At 53.4% G+C, this 23,599-nt stretch overlaps 2 protein-coding genes across 2 annotated transcripts in view; both read right to left on the reverse strand.

Annotated features, from left to right (window-relative positions):
* Nucleotides 1-1,491: 1,491 nt before the first annotated feature.
* Nucleotides 1,492-4,709, reverse strand: CDX2 (caudal type homeobox 2; the record flags this gene model as incomplete). The annotated part of the gene is made up of 3 exons (XM_082331087.1): nucleotides 1,492-1,659; nucleotides 1,826-1,971; nucleotides 4,199-4,709. The coding sequence occupies 3 exons, from the start codon at nucleotides 4,707-4,709 to the stop codon at nucleotides 1,492-1,494; spliced, it is 825 nt and encodes a 274-aa protein (XP_082187213.1).
* A 10,441-nt stretch (nucleotides 4,710-15,150) lies between these two features.
* The window catches only part of FLT3 (fms related receptor tyrosine kinase 3), a gene marked incomplete at both ends in the record, with an annotated part of 42,261 nt that continues 33,812 nt past the window's right edge, over nucleotides 15,151-23,599 (reverse strand). Inside the window, 9 exons of the mRNA XM_082303833.1 lie at nucleotides 15,151-15,285; nucleotides 16,276-16,381; nucleotides 17,682-17,781; nucleotides 17,865-17,976; nucleotides 18,618-18,740; nucleotides 19,104-19,228; nucleotides 19,612-19,742; nucleotides 20,102-20,255; nucleotides 22,280-22,390. Coding sequence (XP_082159959.1) covers nucleotides 15,151-15,285; nucleotides 16,276-16,381; nucleotides 17,682-17,781; nucleotides 17,865-17,976; nucleotides 18,618-18,740; nucleotides 19,104-19,228; nucleotides 19,612-19,742; nucleotides 20,102-20,255; nucleotides 22,280-22,390 — 1,097 coding nt within the window. The remainder of the gene's footprint in view (nucleotides 15,286-16,275; nucleotides 16,382-17,681; nucleotides 17,782-17,864; nucleotides 17,977-18,617; nucleotides 18,741-19,103; nucleotides 19,229-19,611; nucleotides 19,743-20,101; nucleotides 20,256-22,279; nucleotides 22,391-23,599) is intronic.

Genomic DNA, 23,599 nt, shown 5'->3' on the forward strand with positions numbered 1-23,599 from the left:
AGCACCCAGTCCCTGGCCCAGCAAGCCGTGGAGCTACGTGTGGCCAAAACAGCGCAGAGGCTTTGGGGCTGGTTCTCACCATGTCCCCAAGCTCTCCCAGGCAGCGAGAGCTACCTTGTCCGTGGGCCCAGGCCCTGGCAAACCAATCCTCCCTGTGCAGTCCTGAAGATCCTGCTGGCATTTGGCTTTGGCTTTCAGCAAAAAAGATGAGAACAGAGTCAGCAAGGAGAAGAACAAACTGCCCCAAAGAAGGCAAGTGGAATATCTTAAATAAATTTGATGAGAAAAATGGAAAAACATGGGGCCAAATGCTGAAGAAGTCAGAAACCCACATGACATGTTTGGGGCTGGACAGTGCTCCCATCACTGCCAGGGCCCAGGCCCACAGGAGGTGGTCCCACACCCAGCCCCGGGCACTGGCTGCAGCGTGGCCGCCCCAGCCCAGGCGCACTGCCTCCCTTCTCAGCGGGGTTTCTCCCAGCAGTAAGTAAGAAGTACAGGCGGCAAACAGCCGGGGTGATTTGGCCGAATCATCAGGACTTTTCTTGTTTTCATCTCCGGGTTGGTGAGTAGTTTGGCATCTCTGTCCTGGTCCCCACCGTGTGGAAACGGGCATGGGAAACCAGCATATGGAAATGGGCCATAACCTGTGCAAGGTGGGCTCTGGTACAGCACAGGGCTCTTCCAAGGATTTCTGCTCCTGGTGGGGCTGCGATGAAGCCTATGAAAAGCTGATAAAACCTAGGAGACTTTGGAAAACTAACTGGAAAAAAACCCCAAACAAGCCAAAAATTGTAAGGAGGTGAGAAACAGCAGATAATTTAACCGACGGGACATTGCACACGCAAGCAAGGCTCCTCACTCCAGCATGACAGGACACCTTTTTCAGAGGACACTTCATTCTTCCAATTTCTCTGCACCGCGGCTAATAAATCTGGCTGGATGACTATCAGCACCGGATTTATGGGCTCTTTTACAAGTGTCTAACATTAAGCAATTCACTTCTGAACGTTTAAACAGCGCCTTATCTTGTCTGCTCTGGCCCTTAGGGCAGGATGAACATTTTGCATATTTATGGTTACAAGAAATAAATAAAATAAAATGTAATAAAATAAAAAAATGTGCTTTAATTTTTTTTTCCTGTTAAAATTCATCGTTAGCCCAACAACATTTCTAAGGTGTTTCGGACCGATCCCTGAGATTCACGGGGGGTGGACTGGCAGGCAGTGCCCCCCCTTTTATCTAACAAACTCCAGGGTAAAAAAAAAAACCACCCAACCATAATAATAATAATAATAAAGCGATGGCCACGCTTCCCCCGGACGACGAGACACATACACTGTACATCTGTACACACGGCCGGCCCCGCGGGGCGGTGCAGTGCATAGGCGGGGGGGGCCGCTCCCGCCGAGCCCCCCCGGCCCCGGCCCGGCCCGGCCCCGCCGCGGCCGCCCCCTCCATCAGTCCCTGCGCCGCGGGCCCCGGCCGCTCTCACTGGGGGACGGCGGGGCCCAGCCCGGCGGCGGCCGCCCCCGCCGCGGGAGCCTGCAGCGGGGCGGCGGGGCTGAGGGGCTCCGCGCCGCCGGGCTGCGCCTGCTGCAGCTTCTTCTTGTTGATCTTTCTCTCCTTCGCCCGCCTGTTCTGGAACCAGATTTTCACCTGCCGGGGGAGGAGGGGGACAGGGGAGTCAGGGGGGTGGTTCCCCGGGGACGTGTTCCCTCCCGGGGGGCCCGCACCCAGAGCGCATCCCTGCCCCGCGCATCCCTGCCCCGCGCATCCCGGCCACACGTGGCGAGCGTGGGCAAGTGTCGCTCGTGGGACAGACCTGCCTCTCCGACAGCCCCAGGTTGGAGGCCAGCTCCGCTTTCCTCCTGATGGTGATGTAGCGGCTGTAGTGAAACTCCTTCTCCAGCTCCAGCCGCTGGTGGTCGGTGTACACGACGCGGTACTTGTCTTTCGTCCTGGTTTTAACTGCGGAGAACAAAGCCGGGGTTGGAAAAGCCGGAGGCAAAGGGCCCGGGCGGAGCGCGGCTCCCCTCTGCGGGTGCAGGGCGAGCGGGATCAGGCCTCCCCGGCTTCCCGCTCGCCTCTCCCTGCCCGGGGCTTTACCGAGCACAGCGAACAGAGGGGAGAGGAGCAGCCCCCGGTTCCCTGGGGACGCGGGGCAGAACCCCAGGCATGCCGGCCCGGAGGGCGAGCCGAGCGGGGGCTCTCGGCCCCGGCTGCCAGCCCCTGCCCGGCCGTAGGCCCGTGCATTGGCGCTTGGGACACCTTCACTCTGCACTGGCTGTTGGCTTTCGGTTTTGTTTTGCCTTCCCTACCGAGAAGAAACTTTTTACAAAGAGAAGGGGAAAGGGAAAAGAAAGAAAAGCCCCGTTCAGGGCACGGCGGCTTCGTTTCTAAACGAGAAACACCGATCTAAGCGCGGAGAAGCGGGAGCGACCGTCGGGGGCCCCTCGGGGCCCGGCCGGGCTCCAGCCCGGCTCCCCCCGCGTCTCCCCCGGCCGCTGGCGCCGGGGCAGCGACTAAAGGGACTTCTCGGTGACCCTGGAAGCGCGACGTGCAACTTCAGAGCTCAAAAAAAAAAAACCCAAACCCGAAGAACCAAACCCAACGAAATCCGAAGGCGAAAGCCAACGAGCGGCCGGCGAGCGCGCATGGCCGCAGCCGCTGAGCTCCCTTCTCCGAGGGTTTCTTGTTCAACTGGTTGTGTCCCCGGCCCTCCCGTTCCCCAGGGAGCCGAGGCGGGGAGTCTCTGCCCCCAAGGTGCTTAATGGCTAGCAGGCTGACTTTGTTCAGGTAAACTCTCTGCAAACCACAACAAAAGCACCCTGTAAAGATACACGCCTGATCAGAGAAAACTCCCCAGAGCCAGTGAATAGGGAACACAATCCCAAACAATGCAGGACAAGGAGATCTTATCAAAGAAAAACCCTTCTCAAAGCCTTAATGACAGCCACATTCTGTTTGAATTACCACTACTGAACAAATGGCGGCAGGGGCTTTCATCCCCCCAGCCCTGCACATTAACATAAACACTGGCTCCAAAGGCAGAATTTGAATGGAGACAAGGGACCGGCCACCGCCGCACAAGCCCAAACTGTGGGAACACCACGGGCTGCTGTGGGAAGAGCGACGGGCCCGGGAGAGCCTCGCCGCCATCGCCACCCGGGGCGTAGCCGGTGCCGGCGGCCGGCACCGGGGCACCGGGGCTTCCCCCGAGGCGCGGCGGCCGCGGGCGTGGCCGGGACCCCCGCCCCACGCCGCCCGGGAGCCCCACCGGCCCTGCCGTCCGTCGCGCAAGGCAGGGGATGAGAGAGGGATGCCAGAAGTCCTTATTTACTGCGATACTCGGCACCCTTTTTTTCCGGCCGCTATATATCAATATTAAAAAAAGACCAAAAAAATAAAAGAAAAAAGGCGAAAGAGGAGCCGACAGTCGTGGAAGGGGTATATCAAAGCGGGGACAGAGGCATCTCCCCTGGCAGATGCAGGGGGGGAATAAAAGAGAGGGTCCGCGGGGGCATTAACATCACAAGGGAGCGCGGCGCCGGCCACGGCCTGACCCGTCCCGCCCGCGGCAGCCGCGGCACCGGGGGACCGGGGGGGGGGGGGGGGGGCGGGGGCACGCCCTCGCACCTCCCGGCCCCACCGGCCCGGCCCGGCCGGGGCACGGCCCGCAGGGGTCGGCGGGCAGCCGCAGCCGCCGCTCGGGAGGCCCGGTCGCACGGAGACCTTAATAAAGGGCAGGCGCCCAGTGAGTCAGAAACAAATGCGGAGCGACACCGGCCGATGATTTATATGACTATAATTGGTTATAAAAATCTTCTCAGTGGCTATAAGCGGACGAGCGGAGCAGCGGGAGGAAGAGCGAGCGTTTCCTCGGGCTCCCGGGCCATTCCGCCCTGCTCCGCCGGAGCGCAGCGCCGGGCACCGGCCCTGCGGGGCCGGCAGCGGCCGCTCTCCGGCGGAGAGCCGCTCCCGCCGCTGCCTGCCCGGCGCCGCGGCGGGGCCGTACTCGGCAGCGCGGACGGGCCGTCGGCCGCGCCCGGCCGCCCGCGTTCTTCCGAGGACCGACCCCTCGAGCAAGGTTTCCCCCTCGCCGCCGGGTGACCCGGGGAGCCGGCGGCGCCCCGGGGGAGCGGTCGGCGGGGCAGCCCCCCGCCCGCCCGCCCGCCTCCCCCCGGCCCGGGCTTACCCTGGCTGCTGAGCGGGGGCTGCGCCGGCTTCCTCATCCAGTCGCAGAGGCCGCGGCGCTGCCCGCCGGGGGAGAGCGGCTCCTGGGCGGCGGCGGTGGCGGCGGCGTTGGCGGCGTTGAGGGGCTGCATGACCCCGGCGGAGCAGTGGGGCGCGGGGCCGGCGTGGTGGTGGGCGTGCGGGTGGTGGTGGTGGTGGTGGTGGTGGTAGTCGGCGGGGCTGTAGGCCATGGCGGCGGCGGGGGAGCCGCCGTTGAGGCCGTGGACGGGGCCGGCGGCCGGCGGCGGCCCTTGGCCGTAGGCGCCCCAGTCGTCGCGGAGCGGGGCGGCGTAGGGCGCGGGCCAGGCCGGGCCGGGGGACTGGGCGCTGTCGAGGTTCACATGGTAGCCGCCGTAGTCCGCGTACTGCGGGGCGCCCACGAAGTTCTGCGCCGCCAGGTTGAGCCCCCCCGAGTGTCGCACCGGGCCGGGGTACATGGGCCCGTCCTTCTCCAGGAGGTAGCTCACGTACATGCTGGCGGGGCCCCGGCGGCGGCTCTCGGCATGCTGCTCGGGGCTCTGGCAGCGGCCCGCCTGCCGCCTGGGGACGGGCTGCCCGGGGCGGGGAGGGGGCAGGCGGAGGGGCCGCGGCCCCGCGCTGCGCTCCGCGCTCCGCGCTCCCGGCTCCCGGCTCCCGGTCCGAATCCAATGGTCGGCAGCACTTACATGATTAACGACTGTTTACAAGGCTCTATTAGTAATGGCCCAGACACACCAAAGGCAGGTGACGTGGAGAGGCGCTGGGTATATAGCTACTACCCCTAAAAGACGATTTGCATTTAAAAAGATAAGGAGAGGGCAGCGACCTGATCACAGCTAAATATTCAAGCCTTTATTGTTTAAGAGCTTCCTCCTTCCATTGCAACCTGGTGCACTTTAACCTCCAATCACAGGTTCAAAGGATGAAATCAAGAGACTTGCAAAAGACAGAGAGGGAGATCTAAGGGCGAGGGTGGGAATATGGGAGCCGTGTATCGCGGCCGATCTGTAGGCAGCACTTTAACCAGCTCTTCTCCGTGCTTGGGGCTGAGGGGGGGGAAGGGGCGGAGGAGGAGGGAGTTTTGATTAAAAATCCACAAAGCCATTTTGTCGTGGTTGTTTTAAGCAACAAACCCCACCGCGGCGGCCTACTGCTTTTTCTAACGCGCTTCCCACCCGCTCCCGCTCCCACTCGGTCACGGGCGATGAAGGAGAGGTAAGAGGAGAAATCTCCCCCCTCCGAGGGCGCTGCCTCCTTCCTTCCCCCCGCGTGTGCCCGCCGAGCTTCGAGGCCAGGCGCTGCCCGACCCCCGCCCCAGCCCGGGCCCCGCTGCCGGGAAGGGACGAGGGCCGGGGGTGCCTTCGCCTAAAACACCCGCTGCCCTCGTACCCACCGCTGGAGCATCTCTCCGCCCGCAGGGGCCTGGGTACCCAGCTGCTCCCGGAGCCTGCCACCTCGGGCGGGCGATTCCCTCGCTGTAGCGCGGCCGAGCCCACGGGGAACCCGGCGACTTGCCCCTCCACGCACGCTCGCTTTTTCCCACCCCGATGCCTTGGACACCCGCTGGAAATGCTGGCCCGGGAAGGGCGGCTCCAGGGCAAGAGGCAGCCGGCTCTCCCGGCCCAGCCAGCCCCCTTTGAAGAGGAGACCCCCTCTCAGCTTCCCCCCGCCGCTTTTATGCTTTAACTTTTCACCCTGAGCGGGGACAATGCGAGACGAGGTTTGCATATTCGCATCTTTTCCCATGACACAGCGAAGAAACCTTTCACCCGCCGAGAAAAAATGGATGGGGACGGGAGCGTCCCCCCGTTTTCCCAGCACGGAGCCGCGCAGCACCGGCCGTGCCCGCCGGCTCTCCCGGGCGCCTGGGGCGGGTGCGGCTGGGCCCTGCCGGGGCTCCCCCACGGGACCCGCACTACCCCGGCCACGCGTGTCCCGGGCCTTCCCTGAGGAGATCCGGGTGGCCGTGTCCCAGGGGTATTTTTCCTTCCCCGTGGGTGGCTCTTCTGCAGACCGAGGAGTGTCCCTCCCTCGCTCACTGAGACGGGGCGTTTTGCAGCTGAGGGCGGATTTCGGCTCTGCAGAGGTAGTTCTCCCTGAAAATGTCCCGCTCCTTCCCCTCGCTCCCCCGGGCCCTTCGGTGCTGAGCGTGGGAGCTATGCTTTAGCCCGAGTGGGAGTAGTTCAGCCACGTTTCCCAAAGCATCCGGGAGGGTCCCGCGTCAGTGGCCCTGGGGGGCTCAAGGAGGGAAGGACGGAACATCGCTCCCGGGGAAGAGACCACGGGCAGCCCCCTCGGAGCCGCCGTGGGTACCCGGCTGCGAGGAACGGGGTGCCCCCACCCTGCACACAGCCGGTGACGCTGTGCCTGCGCCCACCCCGTCGCTTGTCGTTCGCAGACTGTCTCTGACGGCCGCGGTTGCAACCCGGCAACAGCAGCAGAAGAGCAGGGATGCGGGGAGGCCTGTCAGCCGCCTGCTCCGGAGGGGATTTCGCTCCCCGCTGCCCACTCCCACCATCACGCCTTACCCCCGCCCCGCCGGTGGGTAACGGGGAGAGGGAGCGGGGCTCGCAGCCCCCAGCGCTCTCTGAGCGGGGGACTGAAACGTGACTCTGGAAAAGAAATGCTGCGTCCCTTCAGTGTAATCGCCTCTCCCGATAAGCACCGACACAGCCGATCTACGCGGATGTGAATTTGATGATGCCATAAACGGAGGAAGTGGCCATTAAAATGACAAACTCTGAACATATTGTATTAAAACGCACCAAAACCCTCGCAAACCCCGAACCAGCCCGGTTCCGTGCCAGGGCTCCATCCATGAATCCCTGGCAGGCAGGTGGCAGCGCTTGGGGGTGAGATCCGACGCCAGCCCCAGCTGGCGGGGCTGGGGACGGAGGAGAGCCCCGGGGCTCCGGCGGAGGCTCCAAGGCAACACCGCGCCCGCCCGGCCTTGCAGGGAGCGCACCGCTCCGCTCCCCCCGGCCCGGCTCTGCCTTTGCCCGCCGGACAGAGATCCCACCTGCCCCCCGAGCACGGGGAGGACTGGGGAGACCGGCCTCTGCCAGCCGTGTCCTCCCTGGGGCGGTGGCGAGGAGGGGATGAGGCCGGCGGCCCCCGCGGAGGGATGCGCCGCAGCATCCCCCGCCGCCCCACACCGGCCCGCCGCAGCGACCTGCCGGGCGGCTGGGGCGGGGGACGCTCTGCCCCCCGGCCCCTCTTGTCTTAAACCGAGAGGGACCCCGAGCTGCGCATACCCCGAGCCTGCGTGCCTGGGGGCTGGCCCGGCTTCCTTTCGTTGCGACGGGGGCAGGATTTGTCCCCCATCTCGCCCCCCAGCGATCGGGGCTTCCCGAGGGGTTTGAAGAGAGGGGGTGTCTCTCTCCGCCGGGTTTCCCCCCCTTTCCTCCCCGCCGTCCTGCAGGCGGGAGGTTTCCCGAGCCGGCCCTGGCAGCTGCCCGCTCCTTCCCTGCCTCCGTCTCGGGGCTTCCCGCCGTCCCCGGCCCAGAGCCGCAGCCCCGGGAGAGGAGCGGAGACCCCGGGACCGGACCCCGGGACTGGAGGGCGGGCGAGTCCCTGATGTCTCCCTCTTTGCTTCCTTCGTTTTTTTCCTATTGCTTTAGATCCTGAGCGGGGAAACGCGACTCAACGCCTCTCAAGCTGACAAGTGCCTGATGGGGGCTACCATTTGCAGGGAAATATCTTTTTTTTTCTTTCCCCCCCTCCACGCTGATCCCTGGATTTTCACCGAGGGGCCGTTTCACCCAGAGCTCCGGCAGACGCCGGGCTCCCCGCCTTCCTCCTTCAGCTCCAGCCTTGCTTCTTGAGCTGAAATAATTATTTCCGAGGGGATCTGCCTGCCCCGGGAGGAATCAGGTCAGCGGCATGATGGCGTGAGAAACGCCGGGGCAGGGCGCCCGCTGCCCGCGCTGCCCGCAGCCGGACACCTCGCTGCGGAGCCGGCGCTCACCGTCGCCTCGGGCCCCGGGGCTGGGGCGGAGGGGGGCGGGCAGCACAGCCCGGGGATCCCCGTCTCGGGCCAGAGACTCCTCCGTAAGCCCCGGGAAGGGCCGGGTGCCGCGCAGCCCCCGCGATCCCTCCTCCACCGGAGGACCCTTCCCGGGATGCGGGTTCACCATCTTTATTTCTGATCGTTTTCGGGCTTAAAGAATTTTTTTTTCTGTCACTTAGAAGAAGCTCTGGGTGGGGTGGGAGGATCCTCCCCTCTCCCCCCACCTTAACGACACGGAACCGGGAGCTTTGTTTGCAAGGTTTTTTTTTTTTTAAAAAAAAAAAGCCTGCTTGAAAGCCCTTTGGTGGCTGAGGAGAGAGAAGGGAAGGAGGAATCGTGTGTTAGTTAGTCCGACCTGTGGAATTTATGACTCCCCCTAAGCACAGACATGATAAGGACTTAGAAAACATCTTGGATCTTTTCAAGCCGGCAGCCCCCGAGGCTTTGATGTAGATTACGTTTCAGAATAACCCAATACTTTATCGTGGGGTTGATACTCGGCTTGTTTAAGCACATGCCTCTAGGAGCGGGTTAGATGCTAGACGCTCGCTCCCGAGCCGATTCCCGTTGCTGGGAAGGAAGCAGAGATGGGGAAGGGGGGGTGGCACCTTCTGCCAGGCTGGGGCCCCGCCGCCCCGCCAGCCCCGGCCCCGCCGCCCCGCACCGGCACCCGCCGCGGGCCGCCCCCGCTGCCCCGGCCAGCCCTGCCGCTTCGCACAGGTGCTGTCGGGCCTGAGCTCCCAGCGTCCCGGCTCCCTCCGGGAAACAGGAACGTAAGGAAAGAAAGGGAGGAAAAAAGCCAAACTGTGCAGCGGAGGCTTCGTGCAGCCGCTGGCCGGTGGGGGTGTCCCCAGCCGCTCGGGTCCAGCGGCCAGAGCCTCCCGGAGAGACGGTCGGTGTGTCCGGCGGGGACCAAGGGCTGATCCCCGTCGCGCTCCCTGGCCCTGTTTACACGGGTTGGGCGTTGCTCTGCTCCCGTAGAAGTCGCTGGTGCACCGCGACCGGAGCCCCCCCGGGACACCTCTGCTGGCCGGTGAAATCCAGCCTTGGCTGGATTATTATTTTTTTTAATAGCTTTTTTCAATGGCAAGGGCAGGGAAAGCCGCACCAGCGCGCCCCGGCCGTCTTTCCCGCTTGTGCCCGGACCCTGCTGTCGTGTCCCGCCTGGGAAGGCCGGGGCCTGATCCGGTCACGGGAGCCGTGAGTCACCCGGCAGCGCGCACACGCGGGGCGGCCCCGACGGCGCGGCCCCGGCCCCGCTCCCGGGGAGGGAGCCCAGGGCTCGGCTGTTATCGCCCCCCGCCCCCCGAGGACACCCCCTCCTCCCCGTGCGGACGCTCCCCGGAGCACGCAGGGCCGCTGTTATCTTCCCCGGCTCGCAGCCCGGCCCCGGCGGCGCCCGGCGGGGGGGACGCGGTGGGAGCGCGGCGCTCCCCAGCCGCATGCTTTCGGCTTTGCAGCGAGGCACAGCCAGGCCGGGCTGGGGAGCCCGGGGCAGGGGTGACCCCCGGCCCCCCAACCCTCACCCAGAGCCACGCCACTCCCGGGGAAACCGCAACCCCTGTCCCAGCTGGCGGGACGGTGCCGCTAACACGCGTGTTGGCTCCCACGTCAAGCAAAGCATCAAATTCCAGCTGCAAAATGGTTTGCACACGTTTGCCACCAGCGAGCCCCCGGGCTATCCCCTCCACGCCCCCAGGGGCGATATAAAGGCTGATGTCCTCTTGCCTTCCTCACTGATTCACTTCCTACATCTCCCAGCTTTGAAATGTAACCTTCTCGGGGAGGTGATGCACGCCCCGTGGCCGTGGCCTCCCACACGTCCCGGCAGCACTAGTCCTGCCGATTTATCCCCCCCAAGGGCCTTCCACAGCAAGATGCTATGGGGTGGCTGTCCCATACCACCATCTCCCCCATCCCATGTCTCGTGGCAGGCCCAATGCAGCAAACCTGTTCAGTCAGCAAAGGCACAAGGTGACTCTGGCCCACATAGGGGGTTTGCTGTTTGCAAGGTCAAAGGTTCCGAAGGCCATAACTGTACACATCCCTGCAGGGCTGTGGTGTTTTGTGGATAATATTTTGTGCTACGCAATGTGGGGGTCCAAGGCAGGGAGGTGCCACGCGCTTCCTTGGCAGGGAGCAGGCTGAGGGTCCCACATGGGACCTTTCCTTATTCTGGTGCTGTAAGAAGGCCGAGAAGACTCTTCCTCCATGGGCAAACCTGTTCCCTCCAAAACAAACAAAAACCCCTCAGTCTTCTTGGCTCCAAGGAGAAACTGGTGCCTGACTGCTCTCCACCATCTCCCGTTTGCTCCCAGCTGTCGTCTTCTAGTTCCTGGGAAGGAAGAGGAGTCTCATCCCATTTTTTTCTGATCTGAAAAGAGGCCCCAAAAGGAATGAAAGGTAGGGCCAGGCCCAGGTCTCAGGGCCAGGCTCTCTGCTGTGGTCCACACTGCCATCCTCTGGCTGCTCCCTTCACGGCTCTGCCTGGCTTTAGCCCCACAGCCCCTCTGCACCCAGGACTGCTTCCCCTGCTGCAGGAGGCTTTTCCAAAGGACACCCCACTCCACATCAGGTAGGTAGTCAGTTCTCCAGGAGAAATATGGTGGAAACTAGAGACAAGCACCTCTTTCTTGTTACGATCTGAAGAGATGGCACTGGTGGGACCGGAGGGCTGTGATTAGAAGTAACATCCAGGCTTTCTTCAGCTGGAAGACAGTGAGGTCCCCATGGCATAGGCCACGGAGGGAGGGGAACCCTAGTGCAGCTAGGAGGAGGCACATATGGCAGCCACAGCTAAGTGCCAAAGCTTAGCCGCAGTGCAATGGATCACGAGCGGCTGTAGGCAGCACATGGCAGGAGGAGTGGGTCACTGTCGGGATCTCCCATGGGTTTCCATCCCAGCTAAGCAGTATCTAAACGAACTGAATCCCACCCCAGCCTGTATGTGCCTCTGTGGAGGTGGCCGCAGCAGCACCGCCGCTTTTCCACCTCTCTCCAGAGCACAGGCCTTCAAAATCCCTTCTCAGCTGAGATCTGATCCAGACTGTACCCCAAGGCACCTACACTTCTTCTAGGAGTGTTGCTCTATCAGTTTTCCAGCACAGCCTTAAACCCCTAAATTTTAATGTGGCAATGACCTGCAAGGCAGGATCCCTGATCTGAGCAGCCCCCCTGGTTTACTTCACCCACAGGAAGGAAGTCAGCAGGGAGGAGTCTGGCCCAGGTCTCGGCCAGCCTGGCTGGAAGGGACTCCTTCCCCACCACACCACAGCCCAATGGATGCTCACCAAGGAGCTGGGCTCAGGTACCACCTCTTTCTGAAATGATTTGTGGTCTCCTCAACCACAGGTCTGGGTGGTTCTTTTTGTGCCTCTTTTTAAAGCTGGTTTACTTTGTGCGGCCTAATTAATTAGTCATTGATGGAGGTGGGAAGGAGGCAGCAGCTCACTAGCGCAGCAGTGCATTTAGCTGGGAAGAAGGAGCCCTGTGCCACGGGGTACTTCATCTAGTTCAGTGTCTGGGAGAAGGGGGTTGAGATATGGTGTGCCTAGCTGCATGGCGATTGCCCATATCTTCAGCCTTCTTTGATTTCTGCACCCCCAAAATATTTCCCAGCAGAAGCGTGGACTCCTACAAATGACATATCTGCAAATGGCTCTGTAGCAAATATGACCTTGGATGTCTCCATCACCTTTCACATATCTCTGTGAACACGTGGACTGAAAGCCGCTGCCAGCCTGCATGACACTTCTGCTCTCCTCTTCTGGTTCAACACATGATTAGCCCCAGCTCCTCCCGGAGGGACCTCAGAGAGCCCATCCCAGGTTATCCCAAACCTGACAGTGAGACTTGTGTTGGAGAAACACATCCTGTTTCTCTTGACCCGGACAGAGAAGGGCCTCCTATTTTTAAGTGTCTGCTGCCTGTGGCACATGGGCATGGTTGTTTGGGGGACACTGAGGGAGGGGGCTGGCTGTTTCGCACTGGTACCTGGCTCACCCTGTCAGCGCTACGAGGTTTTGGCTGTGGATTCCCTTTGTCCAGCACCATCGTCCCCAGCCCTGCTGCCCCGGCTCTCCTGCAGCTCTGGTCCAGACACCGTGGCTGGCCCAGGCCCGTCTGCTAAGCACCAGCCCGGCTCCTTGTCCCCTCTCCACCACCCGCTCCGGCACTGGGATGCCCGAAAGCCGCTGGAAGCCGCCGGCCGGGAGGCGCCGCGCACCGCGGTCCCGGAGCTCCACCTAGTGCCGGCTCCGGCGGCGGGACCGGGACGGCGGCAGCCCGGGGCCAGCCCGGGGCCAGCCCGGGGCCAGCCAGCCGGGGGCCAGCCAGCCCGGGCCAGCCCGGGGCCAGCCAGCCCGGGGCCATCCCGCGGGGAGGTCTCCTCGGGGCCGGGCTGCAGGCTCCGCGGTCTGCTTTTGGCAAGGAAAAGGGAAAGAAAATTAGGGCCGATTCCTCAACGCGTCTTGTCTTCCAGTTTGGCTTGTCAAACATTTCTTTATTTCTGTTATTGCTAACAAGGAGAGCGTGGTGTCCTTTGCCTTTCAGCACTTTTAACTGACCTCAACCCCTTCTGTTCCTCTTCTTCCCGGCTTAACGATCATTGAATCTTTGTCAGTCTCTACCTGACTTAATGCATCTAGTTTAGACTAATGGCATCTCTGCTGGAGGTCTTCGAACAAGCTTACCTCTCCCCATTCACTGCAGAGGGATTTTAGCACTTCCTCCAGAGAACTGGCTACTGGAGGCACAGGTTAGGCGTCCGGGTCCTAACAAGAGAAATGTGGGCATTTTCCTTCAAGAATCATGAAGCTGCACCTTAGACAGCACTGGCTGTGGCTCTGCACAAACCTCAGGAATGGACCAGCATTTTGCCAAGTTGTGTTGGAAGCATCCTGGAAAGGAAATGTGCCCCTAAAAGATACTATTTTTCCACTGAATACCTCCTGTAGCTTTGTTCCATTCCTCTCTGCTGTGTGGAGACGCAGATGCACAAGCCTCCACACGTCCAGCCCTTACAGGGGGGTCTTTCTTGTGACTGTGCTTCCTCACAGGGTGCCATGTTGCTTGAGCTGCTTTTCACGTGTGCATCAAGAGGAGTTTGTGTTAGCTCCAAGGTTCTCTATTTGCCTTTGTATTCCCAAGTCTCAGCTCAGTAGCGATGATGGAGCCAGATGACCTCTGCCCACTCCTTTTTTAATCTTGTGGAAAAGCACTTGACACAACTCCCTGGCATGTTTTAAAGCACATGGGACTCACATCTGCTCCTCTATGAGCCAAACCCACATCTGCTTTGCTTCCAGGGCCAGCTAGGCTTGGATGCAAGCAGTTCAGCGTTAAGCTCCTCGATCTCTGAAGGCTACAGTGGCTGAAAACTCCTGTCCACACCAGACACTCAGCTCTCGCTTTCCAGCTGGCGCAGGCTGTGTGTTAATAGTGCTAAACAGTGATATCTTGTTGCTGAACACTTTGAAATTGTGTTATATGAGTATGTTAAAAGACATATATCTTTTCCAGAAAAAAAAATGCAAGGTTAAAGTTTTATTTCTACATTTCCGAATTATTCTTGAGTGGTTTATATCTGATTAAAAAAATCGACGATTCATTGCTAATTCAACAATGTTAACAAAAATACACAATTCATAATTGCTGTATTACAACATTAATTATTTTCAGACAATGTTAGTAAAGAGCAGCACAGTTTATGTGATAGCATATTCTGTCTAAACAGTTATTCATTTATAACACTTGCCACTGGAAATCTAACTGCACTTAGCATTTTGTAAAATGTAAAAGAGAAGAAAACTATTAACCAATATATTCTCACCTTGATTCACTGGGATGTAGACAAATGTATCCTGTTAGTCATTACAAAAGCCATATTTACAAATCCCCAAACATCAGCACAAAAATAACGCGTCTTTTTATCCATATTTAGAAATTATCAAGCTTATAGTTATTGTCCTGGGAGTCTGGGAGAAAGCTAGAGACACGTACTCTCATTTTATGGCAGCGGGGTTCATACACCCAGGCTGACTTCTGGGAATTGGGAGTGATGATATTACACTCCTAAATTGCTACAGAAGATAATTTCTTTAACACTAAACATTTTTATTTGATATTAAAACACACAAAGCCCAAAAAGTGGAATTAGTTATAACTCAGTCGAAGTGAGACTTCTAGTTGGAGACTGTCACCTGGATTTTCTAGACCAGGGAGGCAGAAAGTCATCTCCAAATATCACTCCTCCTGCTTGTTTGAGATGCTTATTTTCGGTAGAAAGAATCAGTCGCTGTAAGTACCTAGCTCTCATCAGCGAGTGCAGAATGTAGCCTGGATGACTAGAGACCATCCGAGTACCTAAAACTCAATGAAATGAACTCACCTGAACTGGACACCTATTGGGAACTTCAGAGCAATTGAGATATTCAGGATAAGACAGTCGTACACACTCAGATTTATGGTTCCGTGTAAAACAAGGCTGATTTTCCAACACGCTGACATCTGGAGACGAAGATGTGAGTAGCACTTCTGGAAATCACATCAGTTCACTTTAGTTGCATAGTCCATGCTTGTAAACATTGACTAAAAAACCCATGGATTTTCTTGTGTTTACTTGAAATATGTCAAGAACAGTCTGAATTCAATGGATTGATTAGAAACCATTTACATAAAACCAGGAAAAAAGATATCCAGTTGTAGAAAGACAGTGAAAAGACCACTGCTTCTCTCTTGTGATACATGTGTTTGCTGAATTCAAAGAAATGAATTGTGTCTTCTCAAAGTAACACAAATATGGACTGGCCCATAAGAAATGAGAATAGAGCAGCAGTTGGTAATAATTTCTTTTCTTAGTGGTGATAAAAAAACACATATGGTACACGCAGTTTATGAAAATACTGAGATCAAATCCAGAACCCAGATTATTTTTCAACCTGAGAGTCTTCATGCTGGAGCACAGTCGGGGATAGCAGAGATTCCTCATCCCTGCTCACATGTTCTTTGGTTTTGATGCTGGAATTTTGTGTAGAAACATTTTCCTTCATATTCTGGTAAACCTAGAATTGGGAAAAGGAAGTAAAAGATATCTTCTGTTATTACGGACTGTACTTGGTAACTGCTTTTCTCCCTGTGAAGCAGGCACGTGTAAGGTACAGCCCACCTTCTCTTGAGGGAGAATCACACTCATACTGGCCCATGGACTCCAAAGGGAGCCCAGACAACTGCTTAAGTGAGATGGATCATACCTAGCCAAGAAGAGCTGGGTTGAGGAAGGGCACTGGACTGCAAAGGAGTTTTTTTTCCTAGGTACAGCGCTTTGAAGTTGCTCATCAGTTTGCCTCTACACTCAGCAGCTTCTGCTAGGCTAACAGCCTGCAGAGAGGCTTGAGGCTGTAAAGGCACGAGTCATTATAGCCCTCCACATCCCAAAAAGTTATCAAGGACACTGCACTGGGAAATAGGGTCTAGCCCAGAGTGGATATCCAGGCAAGAATTGGTAGTTTTGAAAGGAGTTGCTTATCCTCCCTGAGGAAGATATGGCAGTCTGTTAAGGATGGAATATGACTTCCTCAGACTCTGTTTATTATTTTGACCTTTGAGAATGACATACGGACATCTGTCTGTGAGGATGTGGCAGGACATACCTATGGTGGCCCCCCATGAGATCCCTTGGAAGGTAGCCTGGGCTCAGGTCCCCTCCCATGGCAGCTATCAGCATCACCAAAGCCAACTGCACTGGCTCCTGCACAAGGGAAGCAGAGTCCCGTAGCACAGGCTGAGAGATTTCAGCCTTCCAGAGTCCTGGTGCAGGCAGTGGGAGGAAAGAAATCCTCATCAAGGGGGTCAGGATTCCTTCTGACGGCAGAAAAAATTTTCCCAAACTCTTACGTAGATCCCTGGGGAATGTATCCATAACAGAGTAGCACACTTGAATAGAAACCAGAAGACTATTTCTCACCTCATTTTGATCTACGGGGTTACACACACACACACACACACACACACACACAAAAAAAAGCATTTTTCTTCTTTCTGTGTTTACTCACTGCTCCTTCTGCCTCAGCTAGCTGACAGGCGAGAGAGGAAACCAGCCAAGAAAAAGAGGGTCTTTTTCTGGAGTCAAGGGCCCAACAGGACTGCATCACTCGATAGCTGCAAGAGCAGAGAGGTGACATAGAAAGCATATTAGCTGTTGGAGTCTCTGCATGGAAGTGCAGAATTTGGATGGGAATCATGGGGCACCAGAACAATTTTATAGAAAGAGGGCAGATTTGAGCGTGTTGCATCAGAGGAAAAGATACAGGAAGGTAAGGACAAAGGGTGAAATGAAGAACATGGCCTTACCAGAGTCCTTAGCAAAATCCTCCTCACAGGATTAGGGCCAGGATTTCACCCTGGCTGGCACATACTGGCATGCTAACCTTGTTTTCCAGCTTCCATACAGGAAGTGCTAGAAGACAATTCCTGTCTGTGTCTGGGGCAGAACCTTCTCTTTGCGGACTCTGTAGTCTTGAGGGCACTTTTCATAGTAAGTCTTTTTATGTAATTTGACATCACAAAAATCTTTTTGAAATTTAAATGCCACCTTAGAGATTTTGCAGTTTCATCAGGGACCAGTGCAGCACCTATCTGCTAAAGTCCCTTGCAAACTTACTAGGTTAACAAGTTCCCTGGTATTTATAAGCCCCACAGCAATCTTTCATGGGTCAATCTGTCAGATTCACCTGCACCTTTAATGTCATTACAGTCTTTACATGGAGAGGATGAGAACACTATAGTGTCATAGCAAGGCACTGAGTCCTTAGACCATCTATGAAATATCTGCCAGAAAAGCTCAGACAACCCAAAGTCCTTCCTTTTCCTCCATGCTCCAGGTCTCATAGCTCCCCATCATCATCTCTTCTTTTGTGCCCTGGGGTCCACCTCTAGGTAGAGTCCACCCAGGCACAGAGGCGCAGGCTCAAAGTCATGTGCTGAGAGCACATATTGGCTCTTGCCAACTCTTCCTGAGCAGGGTTCTTCTCTAAGAGGATCCCTAGCCTGCTGGAACTGAATCAAACATGTTAAAGCTCAAAAAAAAAAAAAAGTTTAGAAATAATCACCAAAGATTTAGTTAATATCCAAAATGAATATGGTATAACATAGCTTTTGCAAAAAGAAAAAGAAAAAAGTCTGTGATCTGAGAACAAGAATTTCCCTGGGAAAGGAAAGCATAATTAAGTACAGATAATAAATTAGTCCTTTCAAACTCATGTAATCTTTAGTGTTGATCACTTCCACTTTAGGACAAAACCTGCCTGATCAAGCAGCCTTTTTCAGAGTCAGAGGAAGATGTCACCTTTTGCAACTTTTTTTGAGCAAGGTACAGTGTAAAATAAATAAAAGGTCATACAAACAGTGACCTAGTAAATATAAATTCCCATGCTGTGCATCACTCAGGAAACACACTTACACATCTTTTGTAGCATAATATGGTCGGTCCATTTTAAATCCACTTTGTATTAATTTGTAGAAGTTTGTATCAACCTGGATACCAGGGTAGGGATTTACACCTGTGGAAAATATTGGAGAATACGTGTTAATTCAGAAGTTGCCAAAACCAAGCAGTGCTCTTTTGTCGCATTACAGAACATACCCAAAGAGAATATTTCCCATAGTAATATTCCATAAGACCAGACATCACTCTTCATTGTGTACGTCCTCTCGAATAAGCTTTCAGGAGCCATCCATTTAACTGGTAAACGAGCCTGTACAGACAGGGGGAAAGGAGGCCGGGTCATGCTGTGACACAGGCTTTCTAGATGACTCACTGTAGTTCTCACTGCTTGAGTAGGATCAATTCGTGTTTGCTATGTGAAAAACTGGGCTTCTCTTAGTAGCCCCTTTAAATCTCCCTTATAGAGAGAAATAGACACTTCTAAGGAGCTCATTCATCTCATCCATTTTAGATGATTATTTAAGGAAGAGATGAGCTCGGCGCTGGAAGCGCCTTCTTCCCTCCTCTGAATTCCAGAGTGAGTAGCTCAGATAGAGGTGTCCACCCTGTATTTCTTCATATAGCCGGAGGATTGGGTGTACCCCCCCCACATGCTATTGTCCCTATACTATTATTATCTGTAACAGAAAACAATTCCCAGCACTTCCATCAATGGTTTCAGCGTGCTTTAGAAAGGACATGGGTACCATCTCATTTACAGTACTAGCTTGATCAGGTTAATTATAAGCTAAGAATTTGCATTTGCCAAGGGCAGGAAAAAGTGAGATTTCTGCACTATCTGTATGGATATCTATAAAGCTAACAAGGAATTTGAAAATGCAAAGCTTCACTTTCTTGGTTCCTTATCATTTCTACAATGGTATGAAAAATAGAGAGCATTCAGGAACTTACATTGCCCCTGACGATGTAGTTGGAGTCATTCACTACATCTCTGGCAAGGCCAAAGTCACATATTTTCACCAGTTTTCCATGGGTCACTAGTATATTCCGGGCAGCAAGGTCTCTGTGAATGCACTTAGAAGGAAAGGATGGGTTAACACTCTGCAGCATTTGGTATCAGAAGGAGGTAATTTCCTTGTCTCAAGCTCTCTGAATTGGTGCCTCCTTCCACTCAAACAGTTTGGAGAATAAGCAAGCTGGACAGTCCCCAGTTGCTCGTGGCAAAGGACAGGGCCAGAGCAGGCAGAAGTGTGCAGTGCAGCCACTTCTTACTCAGGGTCATGCCTAAAACTGCAATCCGGTCTTTGCTGTAAAGCCAGGGAAGGAGGTATAGTTCAAGCCTGCCACTGTGTGGCTCTGTTCTTCAGTCTGCCTTTTATAGACTGACCTATTTTTACTGTCTTTCCTATCTAAACAATTTGCTACCCTTCGCCATACCGATTTGGACTCAAGAAACTCCATTCCTTTGGCAACTTGATAAGAGAAGCAAAGAAGGTCTTCAAAAGTGAGCACATTAAAATCCTCTTCTTCATCCATCTGTCTGTTCTCATGCTTAATTTTATCTGTAAAAATAACCAAAAGTATGAGTTTTCCATGGGCTTCCTCACTCTCTGATTAATTCCACTGACTGTTGTAAGGATTTTCACATGCCCCTACCAAGAACAACATCACAAAGAGCATCCATCTTTTGCATCCTTTGCTCAGGCACAAAATAAAGGAAAGAGTATTTTCATATTCAAATACTATGTATAGCATGACCAGAAACATAAGCCTCTGGTCTTAAGCATTGTTGAATCCTTCTCCAGCAAAATTCCTGCCAGGAGGGAAGAGAGAGAGATGATAGAAAGGGGCCTCCGGTGTCACTGAATCTAGTCTAGTTAGATCAATAATATAATAAATACAATAATAACAGAATTACTAGAGATAAAAGCAACTAATCTGTTACCTTCCTCAGAATACAGTACAATCCCATTTGATCCAGATCTCACATTTATGTTTTGACTTCTTTGTGTGATTTCAAATTCATCCTCTCTGCATAGAGTTGTATTCACACCGTACTTCAGGTGAGTTCCCTTCCTGGAGTGGGTGACACATTTTCAAAGGTTACACACAGTGGATCACATCATCTTCTACATATAAACTGTTTTGCAGTGAAAAAGCATGATCAGTTATTGCTATTCAAAATCTGGGCACAGACATGAGTCTTCTTAAAACTGGAAAGAGAAACAAGAGATTGCTTGTCTTTTGCAGTCCAGTGCAAAGAACATCATAAGGAGAATCAAATCTCAGTTCCTCCCAAGGCATTGCTTATTAAAATATGTGAAGGCACATTCTCAAGAATTTAATAATTTCACCAGTTTACAGCACAGCTGAGAATGCAGCTTAAAAAGAGACAGTAGCTTTATAAAGTATTAAACTGTTGCTGAATGCTTTACCTGGAATTTTGGTCTAAATTGATATTGTGGTAAAAGCTGAAGTTGTGCTGTTTAAAAATATCCGTCAATGTCCAGTGAAACTTTTCCCTCTTGCTCCTTAAGTAGTTCAGAAGGTCACCATAGCAACAGTATTCAAATATCAAGTAGATTGGTCCTGAAATAGTTGGAAATGTAAATGCCTCCTGCTATCTATAGCACTCTCCTCATTAAAGCCCTAATGATACCTCATCTTCTCCCGGGACTAATCTGTATTAAATGTCCCAAGCATCTACCCTTCCCAGGTAGATGACCTCTACTGATGGGCAGGTAATGTTTACTGACTGTAATTACCGACTGTAATGTCCCTTTGGAAAGTCTGTGTAGCTGATTTTGCCCTGTAGTGCATCTCCCAAGGTGGATTGCAAATCCCTGTGAAGGCACAAACATCCTTCCCCATGCCAATGGCACTGGGGAGGACAGCACAGGCTATAAAGATGCAACATATTGTCTAAAACATACATGGTTCAAGCAAAAGATTACTCCTGCTAATTATCTTGACAGTGTGAATTGGTATCCTTTGACCTACGCCCTCTCATTTATCTGCACTGCCTTCATGCTCTAGAAATATCCTTTTTCTTTTCTGTGAATGTCACCTGAAACCAAAGTCTACCAGCTGAAAGGACCTATAGGAGGGAAAGACCTTGCAAGGAGATGTGTCTCTGTGGAACACTGGTCAGGCCACTTTCTCAAGAAAGGAAAAATACCTCCAATTCCTGAGCAGGCAGGCTTGGAGGAAAGCCATGACAAGCCAGCAGGATCAGAGTGAATGGCCCAGGGAGAGCTCAGAGTGGTCACACGGTCACCCCTGCAAAGTTTTACATTGGCACCACCACTCCTGGCTCAGAAAGACCAAATACAAATTTGTGGACCTTTCTGCCAGAAGGCCCCTGTCAAGCAAGGTAGGGCACACTGTGAAAAGCCTGTACAGTCTCTCAGAGCGTGGATGTGAAGTCTTGAGAGCCATGTAAATGCTTCTGAACACGGGACTTGGATAAGACTGAAAGTGTCCCTGCCCTACCTTGCCAGACTGAGCGGGTCTCCCCTGCAGCTCTCCTGCCTACACCATCACACTTGCTGAGTTTTCCAGAAGGCAGTGGCAGCCTGTATAGTTTCAAATCAGCTAAAGCCACCAACAACGATCTATTTCTCTGCTTTCCTTTTATGCCTCAAATGTCTTTGCACAACAGTATTGCTGTTGATGCAAACTGGGAAAACAAGAGTTAACTGTTATCTTTGGTCTTTCTGACTTAATAACTATCCGCGGCAGAAAATCTGTCAAGATTTTCACTGGCAGGTGTTACAGTTCATGATATGGGCAAACACTGGGTAAACCATGCCCTTTCCCCGAGGTGATCTGTTCTTTAGCCTCCCTCCACCCGCTCCTGTTTGCTGCTGGACTGGCCAGACAGGGAGTGCTTGGGACAGGAATATCCACGTATGTTGCCTCAACTATATCACAAATCACACAATAATTAATTAGTGATAATATCTTGCCCATCTTTGCTTAGTTCTTTCCATCTTCAGTTTATTTTTGCATTTGGTCCTCTAAAAAGTTGTCTCTTTTTTAATTATTCACTTCTTCCTTTGAGTGTGTTGTGTCCTCCCCGCTCTTTTTTCAGTTTCTTTTCTTTGCTATCTAGCCTTTAGTCATTTTCCCCTTTCTTTCTACAGCTTCACTGTTTGGTTAACCACGTGATTTAAAAAAAAATAAATTCTTATGTGAACAGAATCATGTGGATACAAAGGTACCTTACACCAGATAACCTTTTCCTTTTTGCTTAATAAACTGGCCCATATCAGTGCCATCACCACTGTAACAGGAAAGCCTCTTCTATAGAAGGGCTATTGTATCACTTCATGCAAGTTCGTTTAGAAAGGATCCATTTCTGTACACATGCATGGCCTTAACTTTGATTTAATTTCATCTTCATTTTATTTTGGGCCAGTGCAGAACAGCAAAATTGGTTGGGCAGACAGGATTCAGGGGTGAAGAGGCGAACAGCAGCCTGAGGAATAGGTGATTAATTATGGCTTGGATGTTTTTAATACTGCTTTCAGTAATCAATTTTTGATACTTCTTTTCTGTTCAGGAGCCCTTGTTAGTCTGAACATTTTAATTGGTACCTTTCCACAAGTTACCTGACACAGTACAAGCTCCTAGTAGGTTCACAATATTTTCATGGCTTCCAATGTGAGTCATCATTTTCAGCTCAGACATTAGAGCATCTTTTTCTGAAGCATCAGGTTTTTCTGTAAAAGTAACAGATTTGGAAATCTCCAGCAAAGAATTAAAAATGTAAATGGTTAGATGCTTTGTCACATGCAAGTCTTCATTTGAAATTAGTTGGACTGAAAGTATATTTGGGAACATCCAAAAAATTTTTGTACAGTATGAAAAGGTTTAGCCAAAGGTGGAAAAGAAATGTGTGTGTGAGTGTCTATCATTTGAAGGCTTGGGAAAACAGTCATAAAATGTTAACATTTGTCATTAGGCTGGCAAGGAATGACAGCAGTGTATTAAGGTGTTCACAAGCACAGAAAAAATGGTAGTAAACCCTGTTGGAGAGAAATGTTAAAAGAAAAAAAAAGTCTCAACAGCCATATGGCACACAATGAGTTGTGATACAATAGCTAAGAAGGCCACACTGTTTCAGTAACAGCTTTAGGCTTGTTTTCCAGCAAGCATTTGGCCCTCATGATCTCAGTGAATTGGGGACGTGAACAAAAATGATCAAGGTGAACTTCCATAAAGCGAAGGAGCAGACCAAGGAAGCGCAAAGCTGATGCACACGTGCAAATAGGAGATGAAGAGGTGGATGGCAATGCTGGCAGGAAGGGACTGTGTGGGCACACAGGTGAGCAGGGTGCTGGTGCTGTTGCCGACGTGAAGCTCATCCCGTTATGTATCAACAGGGTTGTGGTACTTGGGACCCAGTGAGGCAGCCCTTCTCCTCTGCTTGCTGCTAGGGAAGCTTGCTTCTGGACATGGCTTTTATGAGGGGTCAAGACAGTTTGGAGAGAGACCAGAACAAAGCAGCAAGGAGCATTAGAGGTTTAAGAAGCCTGACCCATAAGGAGGGATGGAAAGAAATTGCTTTGTGTCATCAAGAAGAAAAGACTACAGGAAGACGTGCTGGAAGTTTTGTGAACAAGCTAGCTCAGACACAGGAGGCAAAGGGAGTGCAACAGCCAGACAGCACTACAAGAAAAAGGGATCTTACAGCGAAGTCCACAGAGTCACCAATGCGACCAGCAGGCTAACCTGCACTATGAATTTGCATTCATCCTCTTTAGAGCAGAGCAGCTCAATCCTTCCCCACACAACGCAGATCTGTGGTATGTAGGACAAAATGCAACACACTGCAGGAAGAAGGCACTTCAGCAATACCTTTCCAAACTGAAACAGGATTTTGAAAGCATTTTGAAAGTATTTTGAAACCAAGCATTTGTGAGGTGTAA

This window comes from Platalea leucorodia (genome assembly GCF_965183815.1).
Source record: "Platalea leucorodia genome assembly, chromosome: 2".
NCBI lineage: Eukaryota > Metazoa > Chordata > Aves > Pelecaniformes > Threskiornithidae > Platalea > Platalea leucorodia.